Consider the following 21,101-nt stretch of genomic DNA (forward strand, 5'->3'; position numbering starts at 1 on the left):
ACTTGGAGAATTCAACTTGTGCTACAATTTCCAAGGGTTTTCTATTCTCCCCCATAACAATGGTTGCCATTCTTAGTGTACTGAGTGAAAATGTATGCTCTGTTACCCTTTTTCTATTTGCAATCTTTTAATTTTATTGAATGCCCCTTGTAAACAGGCTGCCAGATAATGAGAACAGAAGCTCTCCATGAACAATAAATTTAGCATACAAAAATAAAACCCAACTACAAAACAGACTTTGTTCCAAATGCTGACAACGGTCTTGCTATAAGCTGAAAAATGATTTTGTTGCCTAGTGATGTGACTTTGAAGTGGGAATTAATATTTCTAATACAAATACATGAGCAATTTTGCATTTTGTGAACACACAAAGGTTATCACAGGCCACTGTCCCAAAATAACTTTATGTGTGCATGTCATTATTCCACAATAAATGTGAGGTCATTCAAGGTAGCTTATCACTCAGCCCTAGCCATGATAATGCCCAGGAATTTGTTACTGCAAAATAATGTGTTCATGCATCCATACCCTACACTAAAATCTTCTGAACATGCAAAACTGACCAACTACTCTACAAAAGCAGTTTCACAGATTTTCACAGGTTTGTACCTCTCATATTCAGCACAGGTTGGCACTTCTCCAGCTTACATACAGAAATCAAAGCAAAAGGAGTTATACTACAGCAACTCCCGCAGACCTTTTGGAGGCTAAAATGAAAAAAAGGCTATTTTTCACAATTAGCGTGCCATGTCGGCAGCATGACTCACAATCCAGAATTCAACATAATGGTTCTGACCAACTGGATTTGAACAGGTCCCAGCACACACCCTTGATTACCTGTAGAGAGCTGGGTTGGAAAAGGGTTCATTTCCTTGTCCACCATTTTCTGGTATAAAGCTCTCAGGCTGAATGGCTCCACGGTAAAAGGTAATGTTCCAGTCAACATTGCATACATGTTCACCCCACTAAAACAAAGCATAGAGAAGAAGAAACCAAAATGATCAGGAACAAGAAAAAACTCAAGCTTATGTTTTAGTGACTGTACTTCATCTTTAATGTCTGACAGCTATTAAAAAAGACTGAAAAAAAAGCTCTCTCTTCCATTGCACACAACAATTTGGGCAAGAATTCCCAGAGGTTTGCTCATGGAGGGTGACACAATGTGTAGGACATAAGCTGGGAGCCACAGAACTGAGCCCAGCTCTTAGGCAACTCCTCGGCTTAACACCACGCCACAACTAAGTCTCTCTTCAGGCTACATAAACATCCTGCTTTTGGAGGCCTTGTCCTGGTGCTGCCGTGGGTGTGGAATGACTGCCCGCACCAATGGGGACATCACTGGTCTCGGTTCAGTGCCCAAAGGTTTCCACTGACCTCCGTGGCCTCTGGTGCAGCCCAAAGACAAGGTGTGAACAATTACATTTTTCAGAGCAGAAAACTTACTGATTACTTCTGCCCAGCAAAACTAGCAGTGACAAGTGGGTGGGGCAGTCTTCTTCTTTTTCATCTTAAGAGGGCTTTAAACCCAATTTAAGTGGAATTTCTCCCTTTTGGGAATTTGTTTCCCCAGACTACTGAATGCACGTATGTGAACAGAAGGAAAATAAACTGGTGTGGTGTCACAAACCGTGATCACAGAGATAATTTGTTCAGACATGAGGAAGGAGTGGAGTTAACCACACTTTCTTTTTTTTTAATTAAAAACAGAGCAGGACATTATTACTGAAGAATTTTAAATGGTTTACAAGAATGACCGTGCTATTTGCCTGGGTTCCTCAGGGCTGGTACTCTCACCCTTGATGTGGACGGATGGCCCACGGGTGGAGTAAGAAATTCAGTAGTCATGCAATGATCAACCTGTGGGTCTCCTTGGAGGACAGACTGCAAAGTAGGCTTCAGCAGAGGAAGTTCTAAAGAGCCTTGAGGTGCAACAGGAGACCCACAGTGTCAAACTGAGATGAATTTAAGCCAGGTCCTAGTCTCACATACAAACTATGGCCAATCTCTCTTAGCAATAGTAGTGCTTATACGGTACACTACATTTTCCAAGCATTCCAAATACTTCAGCTTGGGAATTACCATAATTCTGTTATTTCATTGACATTTATACAAATGTTATTATCCCCACTTGGTGAGGGAAAAATCTATCGATACTGAAACTAAAGCTAAAACTCAAGTGATTTCAGCTAATTCCTCTCCAGGATTGACAAGGATAACCGACACCATGTCCATGGCCAACAAGAGGGTAGTGGGAGTTGCACAGTCTACAACAGTACTGCAGACAAATTCACTGACTTCAAAACAACTTTGTAGCTTCCTCTGCCTCTGGCACCAGGGAATTCTGTGTGTTCTTTTGCCTGAACACTAGTAAGCTCACTAAGGCTCACAAGTTTTCTGGCCATTTTTATTTCCTCTTTAACGACTGTGCTTTCAGTGATGACCTGACTCGATTTCACATTTCTTGTTAAAGCTGACTGCGGATAGTGCTCAAAGCCCATGTGAATGCTTGAGCATCCTTTGCAGAAAACTTAAAAAGGTATTGGTCCTCTTGTGCCAGGGCCATGTCTTCTACTATGTCTGAACATCACTGATCAACAGTTGTGCTTTACTGAAATCTCTCCATGCTATATGCTCTAGCGATCTATATACAGGTACATATAGATTATTTCAAAACAAGACATCTGTGCAATTTAGTTCCCAGAGTCATACTAATTAAACAGATTTTATTGCTTGGAGTAACCAAATACACGAATAATGTTTCTTATTTAAGCAATGGATAACGATGACAGTAATAACAATTATAAATTAGGAAAGTAACTCACATGGACCAAACGTCTATTTTGGGCCCATATTTTTTCCTTGCCAGAAGTTCAGGGGCTGCATATGCTGGGCTCCCACACTGGGTGCTGAATGGATCAGAATAACCCAAGATGCCTGCACAGTTGCTCAATCCAAAGTCTGTGAAAGGCACAGATAGAGTTATGAAAGAGACAGATACAGTAAAACTGCACTAGAACACAAGGAAAAAAACCCACATTTTTTTCCAAAAGCTAAGCAACGAACTGCCTAAGAAAAAAAATCATCTACATGCAATAATTTTATACAATTCGTTCCTCTGAGGTGCTAAATAACAAGAGATTTCCACGAGCAATAACAAAAAAGTCTTAGAATGTGTACGATTATCAATATGTCATACACAAAGCAACTACATTTCACTGGTAATTGGATGGCAACAACCAGACCTGAGCTTGTCCCAGGCATGACGTGATGGGCATAGAGCAGAAAGCCACCTCGGGCTGTCGTGGATTCCGTACTGCTGCAGTGTGCTACTGAGAGAGCAAGTTTAAGTGGGACTTCTTCAACATTTTCCTCTAAATCGTGTAAATGAGCTGTAAGACGTAAGGTGGGGGCGGGGGTTGCTTTCTGGGACTACTGTGGCAATGCACAGGGTTGCAGAGTCAGCATTTCGGCTCTGAAATAACACAGGGAGATCTTGGAGCAAGAAGGGGAATGTGTTGATTCGATTCCCCCCCTCCCCGACTTCTGCCTTGAGTTATGATTTCTGACCCCTGGCTGGATCAGACTCTCTTTTGCTGGCGATAATAACAAGGGACTGGCAAAGGCTGGCACTGTGAGCAGACCAGAGGCAAGAGGCAGCCCCCTGCACGGAAGAGGGCTGTGGTTTCCCAAGGGCTCTCAGCAGACCCTAGACCAGGCTGGCGCTGAGAAGGGTCTTCCCAAAAGCTCCCCCGTCTGCTCCAGCACTGCTACGGCTGCGGGCTCAGCTGGGTTTAGGGAAGGAGCTTAAAAATTAAACCACTGAGCAAGGGAAGAAAGGCAGACAGAGCCGCACCAGCAGCAGAAGCGGCTGGGGGCAATGTGCAGCGAGGGGAGCGCGAGCCCACCCTGCCTAGTGGCAGCCCACGCTTGGCGAGGAAGCAATTATGAAACCAGAGCTGACGTAGCAGGCGAGGAGAGGTTGCAAAGGGTATTGAAGGTGAAGTCAAACAACTCCACGTGATAAGGGGAAGAAGCAAGACAAGCTTGCAAGGAGGAGGATGACATGGGCAAAGCTGACAGGCTGGGCTAACGGCCTTCGCCGCAGGGCAACACATCCAGGAGCAGCGGATCTAGTGAGGTCACAAAGATGATCGCGTTTATTAATAACTTGTTATTGATGGCAGCTGCAACAACAAAACCACCGCTATGAAGAACACTGACATCTGTTTTGTTCCTTTTTTTTTCCGATCCAGTCTTTTTTAAAAATTCCCAGAAAGCATGCGTGTTTAAAATGAAAGCTGCCTTATACAGAAATGAGGCGGTCAGGAGAAGCAGACCGCTGGATCCTCTGCCAACAGGCTTGTGTCTTGCATCCGCGTGTCTCGGAAGACAGCAGCTTTCTGGGCGTGCTACCCACCGGCCTGGCTGGGCTAACGGCATCACAGCTGGCCGGCCGAACGCAGCAGGCAACTGCTGAGGCCACGCAACACTCTCTCTCCACAGAGTCATTTATCTGGGTCTCTCTCCTCTATCTGCCTACTGATTTGCGTAAGACTTGAAGTAATGGTCTGTCCTTTAGCTTTTACCCCACGTTAAATTTGGCTGAAACCAGACAGGAGTTCCTGAAGATATCAGAAGTGCCCTGACAGGGCGGTCACATAAGCCTTGCTCCCTTACAAAAGCAGGCAAAAAACCAATAATGCTTACAAAAAAATGCAATTATAAAGATGACTATGTGAGCTGGAGTGCCCAAATGACCGCACAGTGCTTTCCACTTGACTGGTTGCATTTCTGAGAGTGAGACAAGCAGAGGAGAGAGCAAGTATCACCATATTTAACATCTAACGAGGCTCAAAGGGGTTTGCTGGAGAACATTGTCAAATCTGAAGCGAGGATCAAGACAATTTCCTTACCTCTGATGGGAAACAATTGTCTCTGAACGCTGCTTAATCGTCTCTGCTACATATGTGTTATCCCTGGGGCTTAAACAAATACTTTCGAGGATCCATTTACTTAATTAACATATTTATTATCTATGGCCCAAGATGAGTTAATGTAACTGTAAAATACTTTTAAAAACTCCTAGAAATAATGTCTCCACACAGTATTATCCATGGTCTTTACCCTACTGTGTCAGACCACCTCAAAATTACTTGACTGTAATATAATGTTTCATAATTGAAGTATAGAAGTGCTATATTCTGAGATGGTGTAAATCAGCATCCCTTTATCATTATCAATGGAGGTATACTCGAGTGGAGGCTGTCATTATTTTATCTGCTTAAACTTTAAACACCTTATTCACTCATTCATTCTTTTTTTTTCAGCTCATTCATTTAATCTAGGCTGGTATACTCTTCTTTCTTTCCTAGTGCCTGTTGACATGCAGAATGTGTGCAAACACGTGCATATTTGGGACAGGGACTTCGCTGCAAAAGAATTGGGAATGTTGTTATTAACACCGTGGCAGCACATCATGATCGCAGTGTGACCTTTACTAAGGATGCACTGCTGATCTTGATAAGAAGGGTATTACCAACAGCACTGATAATTTCACTGCCATTCCTGCCTGTCTTGGGTTTCCTTTCAATAAGCCGAACTAATTACAGAATTTAGATCAAAGGCCACACTTGGTTTTCCAAAGTAAATATTATGACATGGAAACTCCACCACCCCCACTGCTCCTACTATCGAAGCACCGCATTACACTACTACTCTTTTAACGCCTCCAGGAAATCAACATTAAGCTATGGTTATATGGCTATCTCTAAAGCTGTGACAGTTGGAATGGGGAAAGAGTTATTTAATAACAGAAGACTTAGCACCAAGCTCGTGGAGAAGTTTGACCAGCAGAGCTCCACAGAGCTCAGCAGAGCTGCGTGTTGGCAGTGTCCTTTTGGTGCCATTGCTCCTCAAGCAGGACGCCAAGGACTTTGCATGGCCCCTGAGTGGCTTTTCACGGCACCCTTATCAGACACCTACCACCATGGGCTGGCAGATGGAAAGAGGTGAATTACTTTCAGCATTTCCAGCTCTGATGTTCTTAGATTTGAGACTTAACAGACAGCTAAGTCCACATAACACAGCAAAGAGAATTTTTCTAATAATACTATCTAAGAACATATTCTAAACCACCTTGTCACGTAGCTGAAAAGAGTAACAAAAGCAAGGTGCCATTAAGCAGCTGGGTGAAGAAAGGGACTCAAGGGATTCAGTTCTCATTGAAACGCAGGAATGAGCAGGGACTTTGATTTTTTAATCTTCATTCCACCTTTTCTTTTTCCTTTATGGTGCTTTTTCTTTATTTCACAGGTATTACAAAAGCAACATTTTTATCAGGTATTAGTGTGTTTGTTGCTGCACAAGAAATGGAGACCAAGCGCCTGCTCCAAAGCAGTTAATATGAGCTGGGCTTAGAGTCTCTTCTCCCAAGCATGAAAAGCAGCACATAATTTCTCAAAACCTGTTCTTCACTCCTCAAGAACCTTCCTGGGCAGGACTATGTGATGACACAACTGATCCACCAGTTTCTTGAAAGACAGACTACATAAAACATTGTACTAAGCACTGAATGAGCTGAGTGAGGGAACATACGGGGAAGAGGAAGAGGTGTAAAATATCTGGTCTATTCCACCAGCCACAGATGGGTGCTAGAAAGTTTTCCTTGTCCTGGGAAAACCTGGTGGCAATGGAAAGCTGCGCAGCAGCTCAAGCACTACTTCTGCAACCACCTGGAGAAGATGTGTCAGTGAGGAGAGGTTTTCCAGGGACCTGAGGCTGGTTCCTGCAGCCCCCACTCCAGCTTTCCCCGCAAGCACAGCAGACAGAGCATGAACAACGGAGGCACTGCTTCTTCAGGGTGAACAACCAGAGATCACCAGCATCGCTAGCAAGATACAGCATGAGCTGACTGTGACATTAAATCTGGTTTTACTTACAACAAAATTATTACTAATAAAGCAACCTTAATGTTTCTATAACTTACCCAGCTGGACGGTGGGATTTAATTGCTTTGTTTTAAAATACATACTGTGTACAATCTGCTTTGCTTAAAACATCAGGCTGCAGACCCGAGGACAATTTATTTAAACGCCAGTGAGGCTACGGAAGATCGAACTGTCTCTTTTCTCTATTCTTCCCACGCCACCCACTGCGAGGAGACCTTTCTATGTAACTGAAGCAAATGAAACTGCAGGAACAGTTCTGAAGTCATTTTTTGGCATGTAAGTTTTAATTGCAGATGTATCATCTGATTAGGTCGGGGTTTGGATGTCAAGTTCACATACTGTTGTGTAATCAAACACCCAATAACAGGAAAGTTATAGAAATTTTTCAAATTTATCAGATGTTCATACAGCACTGTTGCAAACCATCTGGTCTCACTTATCTGCTAAATCAAGATAATGGGTGGTATCCGTCATTACTGATGAATGATTCATGGCAACATATCGGTATCCTCTTGACCCGTAGCTGAGGTAATGCACAGTTCTCTTTTGCTATTATTTTCCCAGTCAGTTGATTTGCTACAGAGGAATGACTAAAACTCAGGGTAATGTTTCCAAAGGCTGAATTCCCTAAGTAAATTTTGATTATTTCAGATTTCATTAACCATCCTCCTCTTGTTTGTTTAGAGATGCACGTGCTTCATGTGTTACAGTGAGTGCCCATTTGACCCGAATGTTAAGTGTTTTTCATCACTTTTCAGATCATGAAACCTTTTGAAGAAAGTCAGTCAGTTGAGTTTTCAAGTCTGCAATGACAGACACTGCTGTTGGCAAAAGTGTAGGAATGGAGATAAATACAAACAGATGTTTGGGGTTTTTTTGTGAAGGGCATATTTGCTTTTCAATGCCCACATTAACATTAATGGGAGTTGCGCAGAGGCAGTGAGAGACTATACCCACTGATGATTAATCTAAAATGTCTGCACAACTTGAATGAGTCAAGCGCTGCATACAACTGATACCCGAATACAATCAAGACTCTATCATTGATCTTTTTTATTTTTTAACAGTCCTCTAAACCAAATTCGTCTTGGGTGCTGGAAGCAAATTTAACGAATATAAATATAAGACCAAATTTTGCCAGCTGCTAAAAATGTGTGCAACTCCCACTGACTTCAGTGGAAGCATATGCATATGGGGGCAGAATCCAATCCTTAGTAAATATGAAATAATCAAGATAATAAAATAAATTACTTCTGTGGTGTCAATTCTTTAATTCTTTACAAAGTTCCCGATCTAAATATGAAAGCTGTTTGTTAAAAGATGAAGAATTATTCCCATACCCAGTTAAAGCTGAATTATTTGGAACATTTCTTTCACAAGATGCTGTCAGGAACAGCTTGATTGCTATCTATACTCTCTCGGCTCCTCTCTGCAGCAACATTAGCAGTTGTCACATGAAGGATTATGAAGTCTCAAAAACTCTCTTTATAAAACTAGCAATTTTAATTACTGGAATTGCCAAACTGGTTTCATACCAATAAGCTTGATATTGTTGTCTTCATCTAGCAACAGATTTTCTATCTTCAAGTCTCTGAAAGAAATAAAATATTTTGAGTGAGCCTCCAAAATAATGAAGCAGCTTCCCATCACTCTCATCAGTGTATATAAAAGATTCAGCTATAATAATGTGTAAAATGAAAGCAGTGCACACAGTTCCATATTGAAAGCAGAAAGCCCCATGCATTGTCTCCTCTGCAAAATTACCAGTGCTTTCACACACAGTTTCACACCTATTCTTCAGGCACAAAATGACTTTATAAACATTTGTCAGTACATCCTATAATTAATCAGGTTCTTCAAATTTCTCATGTACTTAAAAGTTTGCAGAAATCTTATACACTGGAACCATTTCAAAGATACGTTTTTGGAATCAGAGGTCACTTTCTCATTACTCTTCACAACCAAAGGCTCTTCACTGGCCACAGCTGAAGGATAAACCTTCTTCTGCAGAGATCTGAGGAGTCAAACGTCTGTCCTCTGCTACTGTCTACAAAGGAGACCAGAATCAACCTTCCCTGGGGATGAAGCATCCAAACTCCTTACACGGGCAGTCAGCATTGCTACTCCCATACACTAGACGTGAAAACTGGGGCTGAAGGATTGAAACGATTTGCCCAATGCCAGCCAGAAGGCCAGTAACAAAGCCGACACAAGAAGCCACACACAATTTCCAAGGGTCATGTTAGTGTTTTCTCTACCATGTCACCCTGACCGACCCCACAGAGCCACTGCACAGATCAGAGCCGGGACCAGTTTCAGGAGAGAGAGGATAAAATGAAAGTGGTCTCCTACTACAAGACGACCAACCCTTCTGATATGTACATCAGCGCATTGTTCACTTTACATGTGCCCTTTCATCACCTAAGAACATGGTTGTGCTTTCCTAAGCCATGTTCTACTTCAGCAAATAATCCCAGAGATCACCCCTCAAAAAAACCCCACTGCAAAACCCCAAACTGTACAGACTAAGCATTAAGTATAACATGAAAAAAATCATTAAGTTGCTACACAACTTGTCCATGACTTCTAGCAGTTGGCTGTGTCTTTATCACAAGGATTTTTCCTCCAGCCAGACATAATATATTGCTAACAATCCGCATGCCGGGATATCAATAGTTCAGATGGGCAGCGATGCTTCTCCCAGCATGCTTTGGAAAAATCCGGATAATCAAACCATCAGCTATAATTATGGGAAGTCAGTGACATCCATGGTATTTTGCCTTTGTAAGGCAAAGGGAATAATGAAGGATGCCTCTATTATGGATGAAGCTGTAAGGCTTAATAAAATAAGACAAGTAAATGAATCACACCAAACAAAGTACTTCCACAAGAAAGGATCTGGAAAAGAAAGAAAAACAGCTGTGACCAACTCCAAGCCTTTTTTTAAATGTTTCTCTCCATTTTATTTTATTCCCATACTGTGTTTCAAATAAATCTGAGGCAGAAAAGTACTTGCACGTAGAATGCCACTCACTTCATCAATATGACCACTAGGACCTTCTCCAAACAGATATTTCTACACCCCAGAGAGCATTACTTGCAGATTTTCCTTGCTTCATGTGTGAACAGAAGTAGGGAGAATACTACATAAATCTATCAAAGGACAGTATTTTGCAAATTGCAGGTATTCAGGGGCAATATCCAGGCTTTTCTAGAGTGTCCAGACAAATACCTCCCGAGGAGAGGACTGCCTTCTGCAGCAGTCCTCTTCTTGGAGGAGCAACGTAACTCAGTCAATAAAGCACCAGCCCGAGAGACAGGAGGAGGGGATTATGTTCCCTCCACTGGCAATAACCCAGTGTGTTAACTTGAGAAAACCAGCCATATTAAAAGTGACAGCTAATTTCAAACACCATGGCAGAGATGTAACCACATTTGGCCGTGTTTTGACCATGACCCAGCCTACAAAGAGCCCACTCTCCAGCGCCCCTCCTGCTCCGAGGGCAAGCACCGGCTCCGGGCCGTGCACCCCATGAGCCCGGCTGGCATCCACGGCATCCCTCGCCTCATCCGCAGGAGCCTCCATGTGCCCTGTGTCCTCCGAAAGGAGCTTCCCTCGTAGGGCAACCGCTGCCGCCAAGAAATGGCCTGATACAAGGAGGACGTGCCATGGCAGATGGATCTGGACCAACCCACTTCTGCTCCCCTCTGCTGCCAAAAAAGGGCTTATTTCTTCCTGTCTCGCATCTTTATTGCTTGCAGGTGGAGGGTTTCACAGACAGCATGATTAGCAGAAAGATATCGGGGCGGGGAATGTAACGGCAGACACTGCCATAAAAGCAGTATGGAAAAAAGGGAAAAAACAAACAAAAAATCCCAAACCCAAAGTTTAACTGAAATCAACACGTGGAGCTTTGGATCACACACTGCAATGCACAGTACGGTATCTCAAAGTAAGGAGAAAGACCATTTGGAAGATCTGAGTATACTAAACATTAGCCAAGAAGAGGTTAAACTGCAAAAATAAAGGCAAGGGAAGAGATAGATGAAAGCGGTTAGTTGAGAAAAAAAGACATGCAGGCAATTAGAACAATAAATGATGACAGGAGGGCTAAAAATAAACACAAGAACAGATATTTAAAAGGATTCAAGGTTACAAAAATAAAACTAAAGGTAAATATTACAGGCCATTTTAAAGCTATTAGAGGAAAAAGAAAAAATTAAATATAGCCTCAGTATAGAGTGCAATCAGACCTGGTTAATTAAAGTTGTTTAGCCATATGTCTATTCTCAGCAGATTTGCTGGTGAGCGGTAACTGATCTAATAGCCCATATGCACCACATTTTTGTCAACCCATGTCAATATGAAAGCAGTTTTTTTGGTGTGACACCGGGAGCTAGTACAACAGTGTTTTATTCCTTGATACAACCTAACGAGAAGATTCCACATGAACCAGCCTTAGAAATGCGAAGCAAAAGCCGCACAAAACCAAACCAAAAATCTCCAGACTGAGCCATATCTGGCGAGCCGCTGCCAGACAAACGTGGACATGCGGGTGGGCACCAGGCAGGACCCTCGGGCAGCCCGAGCCCCTGCAGCAGGCTGGCAGTGGGGCACCGAGGTGGCAGGTACCCGCAGCCAGGACAGCAGACGGGCAAACAGAGCCTGCGTGTCTGGGCAAGATCTGCACCTGTCAGGACAGAAGGGTTATTCAGCGAATACTTTAGGTGACTTCTAACAACGCACCAGATTACCCGCTATTTCTTTTTGACAAAAAGTGCAGTGGTACAATCCAATCGCGCATCTGCCTTAGGCTCATCCTGCAGGCAGGACCAATTCCCCCCAACTTCCTAAATGCATTACTATGTTGGTTCTGTCTGATTCAAACTTTCATTATTTTTTACAAAGAGAGCCTTACCTTAGTTGCTGCTTTGTTTGAATGTTTACACTAATTCATTGCAATGGAAAAAGTAGCACCATTGCACCCAAAAATGCTAGGGAACCCTGAATTTCATGCACTATATTATAAATAGCTTAACAAATAAATGCAAACATACCACCTTATTTATCTTAGTCTGTGGAGTTTTTTGCACGTTTCTAATAGCTGCATACTGCAAGTGAGAATGCGAGTTTCCTCAACTTACGATACACCCAGCAAGTGAAGCCCTTGCTGAAGTCAATGGGAAGGCCCAGAGCATTGAACCTCAGGTACCCATGCAGGTCCCTGCAGACTCAAAGGTCCTCATAGTTTTGCACGTGGCTTGCACTTCTTGGTGGGTTCCTAGAGCTGGACACAGCTGCTTTGCAACTGGAAGGGCTGGGCAAGCACTCCCTTATACCAGCAGCATGTGCTAGGCTGCGTGGGGTTGAGGTGGGGAGAAGAAACGCAGCTGCTGGAGACCTTCAGTTTCCCTGCTCGAAGTAAACGTGATCTTGCTCCTTACTGTCTCAGCTCCTCAAAAAATAGGACTCAAGGATTTTTATTTTTTTTTCCCCTTCAGCAAATTTTCAGCATTCATTGCTGAAAATCTTCAAAACACCCTCAGTGATTAAATACTAAAGGAACAAAAAATGTTTCCTTTTCCTGAGGGGTTAGTTCCAGGATGATGAGAGCATCTAACTGTGGTACAAGTTCGTCAATTCTAGGAATTACAAAGACAAAAAAGATCAAGCTACCACAATCTGGAGAATCAGCATATGTTTATTCCTTGTCAGCTTGTGAAGCCAGCAGCGTACAATCGGCGTTCCCTGTATTTCAAAACACGCCTTCTTCATGGCATGGCGTGTTTGGGAGTTTGTTCTGCTGTTGATGCGGCTGATTTTTCTCTGATGTTGCTCCGAGCTTCACAGACCACTTTGGAAACCCCAACTCCAGCCAGTGACTCCACTGAGCAGCACATGAGCCTGCTTCACTGAGCGAGCTACCCCAGGCTTCAGCTGTCAGCTCAGTGTGCTTTTGAAAGCAGCTTATTCAGTGCCGTTGCAGGCATCAGACAGCAAAATTGAAGTTTTTGCATTTCACACTTTATCTCTTGTCTGGGGGAGGAGGGATGAGAAGGAAGGTTTCACCAGCAAGCAGCTGCAAAGAAGCAGTGGTTGGCTGCTGTCTCCTGCATCTTCTTTTTAATCAGAACAATCACCACAAAAAAAATCACTCCTTAACTACCATACTGCAAGCCCACTTTCTATCCCCATGCAAGAGCCGGAGGTGAGCTGGAAAGGTTGCAGAGATTTGGGTCCCTCACCAGTTCAATCTACATTTCAAAGGCTTTGTTATCAAAATATTATTTATGGAGCTTGGTTCTTCTGTCAGTCACGTCGTCACTGAATTCAATGCAGTTGTCTCTGTAAAAGAGGAATTCAGCCTATTGTCTTCGCTAAAACAATGTTTAGTTTGTTTACAACAGACTACTCCAGAAGAGAATGCCCAAAGGTAATTCTGAAATCTGACACAAAATAGAAAGACAAATCAGCTTTGCACTTCAAAAGGAGACTCTGTTCTGTAGTGCAGGATCTGTCATAAATATTGCATCAGCAGCCAGACTACTGGCACTTAAAATTAATAGGATGGTAGTTATCAAAGCCCACACGTCAAAGTAGCAGGTACCAAAGCAGGGTCCTGTAGCACCCTGAGCAACTGGATTGTATGGCACCACCTTACTCTTCTAGGGGAAGAGATCGTGGAAAAATATACGAACTCTGCCCAAAACCTCAGGGTTTTTGTGTGTCTTTCAAACTCCTGATCTGCTCTTAATTACAAAATGGCAGTGGAAGGTACGAATATGCTGCCACGAAGACAGAAAAAGGGGGAATACAGAAAGCTATCTTTGCTACCAATCTGTTATTAAATTCTTTGACATCCTGACAGTAATTGCACTGAATGGGTCTGAATTTTGTTAAAATTACTTTAAAAGGGTTGTTGAGAATTTCCTGTGGGATGCAGTGGCAAGCACCAAGGCTTTCACTTCATTTTCTCTGTTGTCCTTACACTCCCAAGGGGCTTATTGTTCATCCTGCTTTTTGACAGCATGAAGGCCTATGTAAACACCCTCTGAAAAGAGAAAGCTTCACCAGATACTGCCATTTGGGTTTGTTTTCCTCTGTCAGAGGGAAAGATAAATATTCCTACCTGATTCACAGCTGAGCTTGTTGCAAGTATATTTTTAGCAACCAGTCAGCTCTTCTGACAGAAGGAATGAAACACAAATGATTACATGAAATTATATATAGAACAGCGGCTTTTTTTTTTTTTTTCAGCGAGTGGCCATGGAATTCTGAACCCCGGACACCCTCACCGAAGATGTAGCTCCTGCACTCAGGAACTTGCAGTCTTCAGCCACTGTAGTAGATGAAATATTTATAACTTAAAACACATCTCTACAGTCCAGTGTGAGTTTTGTGGTTTTTTAGCCTCTAAATAAAACGAGGTTTCTTGAGTTTTTTTAATTTTAGGCTGTTCACAAAGTGCCTCTTAACAGAAGCATTTCCTCTGAGTTCTGGGTCCCAGCTCTTGTCCAAAGATCAGAGTGCTTTCCTGCCACGCCAAGTCTTGACTGTAAGTCATGAAGCTTACCAAGTAATATTCATCAAATAATGTAAGCAAATTTCACACAACTTATTCCATCTGGGTTTTTTTCATCCTGAGTTCTAAAACAGGGAAAGTCATCTCTATTATTCCCTGAATAATGCAGCAAAACCAATGTTTTTTCGTAATAAAACAGTCAGTGAACACTCTCCAATATCCTGCCTCATTCAATGTGAACAACGAAAGCATTTGGAGAGAGACAAACTGTAGACCGCTTTCTGGCCTAGGATGCTGTGTTTTGTTTCACACGCAGTGAATGTGAACACCCACAGATCACCACATAGATGAAAGTGCTGTTATTTTTACCTGCTTTAAAAATAACAACAATAACAACAACAGAACATTGCCATTTCATCCAGGGTGAGAATGAATCAGACTTCTGCACTATTTTTCCCCCTCTTCAGCTGCTGATTCAGTAGTCTGTTTTTAGAGTTCCTACGGTCATAAGACCAAGACGCTGAAGGACAACTACTATTCTTTCTCCCTCTCTTGCTCCCAGAGAGCCAGGAGAATAAATCTAGATCACGCCATCTGTGTTTTTCCTGCACCTCTATGCTGCTCTACGTACTTTGTTTGCAGAATAAGTCATTGAATGGTTAAGCCACAGAAAATACTTGCAGATATACTGCCTGTGATTCTGTCAAATTTTATCAGTTTAAGCTGAACTGGACCCGCTCATTACCCCGACGGAAGACTCCCAAGAATAAGCTCTGTGCCGCACTGTGATTTGAGAAATAGAGCGGATGGACTACGCTGCCTTTGGGGTAAGGATTAATCCAACGCCACGGGGCTGGATGGACAGAGCTCAGCTGCCAGATGCAGCAGAGCATGTCAGTACTTCAGGGCTGCTTCCTCCCTCTGCTCATGGAGGTCCCTCACGCTTCAGTCTCTGTGAGCTGCACTTCTGTTCACAGAGACAGCAGAGAAAAAGAGGGGGTGAGGGCCAAAACTACTGCGAGCACGCAGCATCCGCGTGGGAACTCGGGCTCCTCAGGCTCACATTCTCTCTGGACCCCAAAGCCTTCCCTTCTTGCCACCGCAGTGGCCTGTTGATTCTAGCTTGCACCTAGTGAATGAGCTATTTTTGTACAAAATGTGGGTTTGAATCCTCTCTGAACAAGAAGGGAATCAAAGCCAAGCCTACCAACCCCCCCATAAGCACTTCAGCCACTATGCAGAGGGTAAATGATTGAGTGAGAGGAACTGCTGCTGCTGAACTCAATACTGCTGTTAAAATGTAAACTTCTTCTCTTGTTCCTGACGGGTTTTCCTTTGCCCACCTCAGAAGCTTTGACCTTTTTCCTTCCTCTTTCTCCATATGGTATATCCAGGTAAATGGATATCGATTGATCCCTTAAAGCAGTAAGTAGACTTCTTCCTTTTCCATGCTCCAAACTGTGGGGTTAATAATTTAAAGAGGTCAGCAGTTTAGCTGCTGATAGAGAACCTGCAGAACAGACCTGGTGGCTGCTCAAATAATTATATTACAGGGGTACCAGATATTTAGCTCGAGATAAGACCTCAGTACACCCGAGGCTGTACATGCACGTAGCACCTATCCCTAATGGATCACAGGGAACATGCAGAGAGATTCAAAACAAAAAAAGCAGTTTTCTGAGCGCACGGAGTTCCAACAAGCCAGATGCACCCAGCAGCGTTGCACAGCGGTAGGCAGCTCAGCACACAGCTGGGCACAGCTGGAGGAGCTGGCTGTGGGCTGTCTTCAGGCAGTTTGCCAGCTGCCTGCACAGCAGGCCTGTGGACGGGTGTATATAACAGCTCTCCATCTTCTACACAGTCATTGCAGCCAAGGAAATTAAGATCCAGACCCTCAAAAGTATTCCAGTGTCTAGCTCCTGTGACGTGCCTACATAACCTAAGAGGATGGGGCCTACACAACTTGCTCAGCATTATATGGGAAGTATGTGGGAGTCCAGACTTAACACCAGTTGGCCCAAAATTTAGAAAGCAGAGCCTCCTTCTTAGACAATACCCTATAAATACACCCAAGAACAGAAGAAGAGATGTACCGGCTCAGACCAAAGGTCCACCCTGGCCATTGTCTTCCCAGCTCCACAGCAGCCAAGAGCACATAAGCGGACAAACATACAGGGACAGGCAATCGCGTGTGACACCTCCACCTGCACCCTCCCAGCCTCTACCCCTCGCTGCTCAGGGGCTTCAGGCAGAGGCAGCTACCCCTTATTCAGCAGCCCTCTTGCAGACTTCTCTCTGATGAACTCATCCCGTTTCCCCTGGAGCCCAGGTAAACTTTTAACTCCACAGCATACGCCTGCAAGGAGATACACATTCTGCTTATACACGATTGAACAAAGGTCCTAAAGAAAGAAAGCAGCTGTATTGCAACAGCTCTGGATCTCTCCTGAGAAGACACTGTGAGATGAACTGAACAGTTGCATACTCTGCAAGTATGCAAACTTGCAGAGAGTCTCATACAGTCTTCAACCCTGTGATGTCCTGTCAAGACAAGGTAACAAATGGGAAGAGCGGAGAAGCAGAAGCAAGGGACCTCTGTGGTCCCATGCAGGCTTCATCCTAGCTGTGTCACTGACAGGCTTTGGGCAAATCAGTTCATCTCCCCATACCGCTGTATTTCCACCAGTGAAACAACAGACACAACCACCTCCTCAAAGAAGCAGTGAAATGATTCAGTGGTTAATGTTGGTACAGAGCGCTGAAGAGGCAAAATAGTGCTGCTTGCAGGGAAAGACAAAGCGCAGGCTTATCTTTAAGGACACGGAGTCAGCACGGCTCCCGTGTGCTCAACTGAAGCTACGCACTTAAGTGCTTTCTGTAGACACTTTCTAATGTCTGCAGTACGAGCATCTAAACAGTATCATGACGATCAGCCAAAAAAGCTGTCAGGAATATGTTTTTATAAGGAACACTCCGTACTATACAAATAAATGCCAAAATACCACTTAGAGGCTCCGAGATAAATTTTAACCAGAGGGGGTTTTTCAGATTACCTGTGAACTACTCCTGCTCGGTGAAGATGTTCAACTGCCAGCATAAGCTGCCGGATATATTTGCGCGCTTCATGCTCCTCCAGCCTTTTTTTCTCATAGATCTTGTGCATCAAGTTGCCACCGGGGCACAGCTCCATGACAAGGTAGTAGCTGTTCTCAGTTTCCAGTATATCCAGCAGCTGAGCAATATTCGGGTGGCGGATCATTTGCTGGATCTGCCCTTCCCGTCGCAGATTCTTGGTGACATAGGTGTCCTTTTTAGCTCTTTTCTTGTCAATTACTTTCACTGCCACCTAAAGAAAGAACAGAGGAGAGCGGGTTGTTAGCAGTCACATCGATGATTTATTGCTTTAACCTTGTATAAACAACCTCAAAAAAAAAAATCAGAAGGATGGCAGTCTCAACTGATACACCATGGTTTCAGGCACAACTGCTCAGGTCAGAGAAATGGGTGTTTTTCCAACCCCACTGACAATTTCTTTCTTTATTCCCGTGTATGATAACAGTCAAAAGTTATTGCAAGGAAACAGGTAACAAAGGAGAGAAGAAAATCTCATTAACCATGCCCAAACACTCAGCACACTTAATGCTGGGCATTTATGTTATCTGTTTTCCCAGAAACTCTTCAGGCTGGTGTTTACAAGTTTTAAGTGTCATTTTTGGCTTTTCCTGCCTTTGGATATACGACTTGAGATGATATGCTTCCATGACAAGTTTCTTAAACTATGACCAAGTGTTATTTTTGCATGATTAAACAGAACAAAAAACGTACTACGAAAAACAAAATAATTTTGGTACCACCCTCTTGGCGCATCTCTTTTCCCTCTTTTAAAATGTACATGAAAGATGATCCCCTCGTGAATTCTAGAACCCAGCAACTCTGCAAAATCCAAGACGGCAAAAATTGGGGGTTTTTTATTAATGCAAATTCTCAGTGGCACACCAGCTCACAGCTGTCCAAGTCAACTGAAGACCATGATGAAAGTACACCGTAAAACTAAGGAGTCTCTGTACCACAATCTGCGACACAGCACGTGTCGGCGCCTATCCAAGGGCTTTCTGTCTCGTTGCTGGTGCAGGACACCACATGAGAACAAAAGGACAGGACCGTTCTTTCCTATGCTTAAAGAATCTCGTTCCTTTTATTCTTTTAATGGATTCACTAAATAGCCATGATAAAAGTATCTGCTTTTTTCTGCCTCAAATTTCTAGACATTTATTTATTTATTGAGATTTCTTATTTAGTTTGGGTGCTGCAGACTTCCAGGTCATCTGCACCAGACAAAGATTTAACAGCTCATGCCAGGCTGAGCAACAACAGGCACTGCGAAATCCAGCACTCCCGGGCTCCTCCTCTCCTCAGAGCTCTGCAGCGAAGGAAGCCCTTCACCACACGCACCCGGACCCCGCAGCTCACCCGTCACTTCCCAAGTGACAGCTGCTTGTCTGCCCGGATGAGAGGGGGGAAACACGGTGCTTGGCATTCCTGCCTGACACTGAATGTTACTCGATGCAGAAGAGTCTGGTTTGCATGGGTACAAGTCCAATGAAGCACTCGGAAAATGCCACATCTCCCCCCCTAGATGGAGGCACAAAGCTGCTGCACCCGCATCTTTGCTGTCTGCCTTGATTTGGCCTTGGAGGATTTCCTGCACTGCCTTACTCCTACAGCGAGAGGGAAGAACAAGTGTGGGGAAAACCTCAGAGTTTTATTTACCCCAGCCTTAACACCCAGGCAACAGCACCAGCCCAAGAGGCTTCCCTCCAGCTCGTACAACATCCCTCCTCACGGCTGACGAACTAACTAATCACAGCAAACTCACTTGCAACTACATCGTTGCAATTCACAGCACTGCGGGCTGGTGGGCTTCGGCAACAGAGAGACAAACTTCTTCAAAGCGTTATCTGGCTGCCCTCCTAGCTTGAGAAAGAGCCAAGCACACATCAAGCACATGACAGCTCCCCGTCTGACTAGCCTTACCTTTATTTTTTTCTGCAAGCAAACGAAAGGTTAAATTAGTGAATATTTTGGTTTTCCTTAAGAGAACAAAAGCCACAAAATATATGGGCTGGAAATACGACAACAAAAACAGATCCAGACCCTTTGACACTAACTCCTTGAATCAAAGTCAAGTTTTATCGGCAGAGGAATTGAAGAACAAAACTACAGGAGTTTGGGCTTCGCAGCCTGTCCTAAGAGCCAGAAGCCAGCATCACTGAGCGTGTTATTAGCTGGATACATTTCTGCTGCTAAAAGATCACTCTGGTGAAATACTCTTGATAAAGAGATAAGACTGAACACCACACACAAGATAGCTGCCATTAACACCTGTAAGCTACATTCCTGACTAGTCACATTAGAGAAAGATCATTTAGTTGTAAGATAAAACAACAGGTAAATTGGAGCTTAACTTCACCATTTTTTAAAGCCTCAGGTGATTCATCAAGGAAACAGTCTTAAATTAGTACGTTCTTCCATCTAATGAGATAGAACGGAGAACACAGAGGCTTGCATGGTTTATTTAGCCAGCAAACCACAGAAGTTATTCTGGTGAGGACAAACAAATTCATGGGTTACAGAAACATGAGATGCCAGATTGTTTGCTGGCAGCACACCACAATCTGCAAAAATTAAAAAAAAAAAAAAAAAGGCAAGCTGATATTTTCCACAGCTGCAGGATACAAAACACAGACTCATAGGTTGGAAAAGACCTCTAAGATCATCAAGTCCAACCATCAACCCAACACCACCATGCCTACTAAACCATATCCTGAAGTGCCTCTTCTACACGTTTTTTAAACACCTCCAGGGATGGGGATTCCATCACCTCCCTGGGCAGCCTGTTCCAATGCCTGACTGCTCTTTCAGTAAAGAAATTCTTCCTAACATCCAATCTAAACCTCCCCTGATGCAACTTGAGGCCATTGCCTCTCGTCCTATCACTGGTTACTTGGGAGAAGAGACCAACACCTGCCTCACTACAGCCTCCTTTCAGGCAGTTGTAGAGAGCAATAAGGTCTCCTCTCCCCTCAGTCTCCTCTTCTCCAGACTAAACATCCCCAGCTCCCTCAGCTGCTCCTCATCAGACTTGTTCTCCAGACCCCTCACCAGCCTCGTTGCCCTTCTCTGGACACGCTCCAGCCCCTCAATGTCCTTCTTGTAGTGAGGGGCCCAAAACTGAACACAGCACTCCAGGTGTAGCCTCACCAGTGCCGAGTACAGGGGCACCATCACCTCCCTGCTCCTGCTGGCCACACTATTCCTGATACAAGCCAGGATGCCATTGGCCTTCTTGGCCACCTGGGCACACTGCTGGCTCATGTTCAGCTGGCTGTTGACCACCACCCCAATGTCCTTTCCCACCATGCAGCTTTCCAGCCACTCCTCCCCAAGCCTGTAGCGTTGCATGGGGTTGTTGTGACCAAAGTGCAGGACTCGTCACTTGGCCTTGTTGAACCTCATACAGTTGGCCTCGGCTCATCAATCCAGTCTGTCCAAATCCCTCTGCAGAGCCTTCCTACCCTCCAGCAGATCGACACTCCCGCCCAGCAGCTTGGTGTCTTCTGCAAACTTACTG

General features: G+C 43.9%; 1 protein-coding gene across 2 annotated transcripts in view; it reads right to left on the minus strand.

The window, feature by feature from the left end:
• Positions 1 to 21,101, minus strand: part of HUNK (hormonally up-regulated Neu-associated kinase) — a 60,413-nt gene that overhangs the window by 21,813 nt on the left and 17,499 nt on the right. For both annotated transcript variants that reach the window (XM_075432968.1, XM_075432978.1), the window contains exons 2-5: positions 17,524 to 17,816; positions 8,483 to 8,538; positions 2,823 to 2,958; positions 838 to 965 (exon numbers count right to left, since the gene is read on the minus strand). In XM_075432968.1, coding sequence (XP_075289083.1) covers positions 838 to 965; positions 2,823 to 2,958; positions 8,483 to 8,538; positions 17,524 to 17,816 — 613 coding nt within the window. The remainder of the gene's footprint in view (positions 1 to 837; positions 966 to 2,822; positions 2,959 to 8,482; positions 8,539 to 17,523; positions 17,817 to 21,101) is intronic.

Source organism: Opisthocomus hoazin, chromosome 1, assembly GCF_030867145.1.
Source record: "Opisthocomus hoazin isolate bOpiHoa1 chromosome 1, bOpiHoa1.hap1, whole genome shotgun sequence".
NCBI lineage: Eukaryota > Metazoa > Chordata > Aves > Opisthocomiformes > Opisthocomidae > Opisthocomus > Opisthocomus hoazin.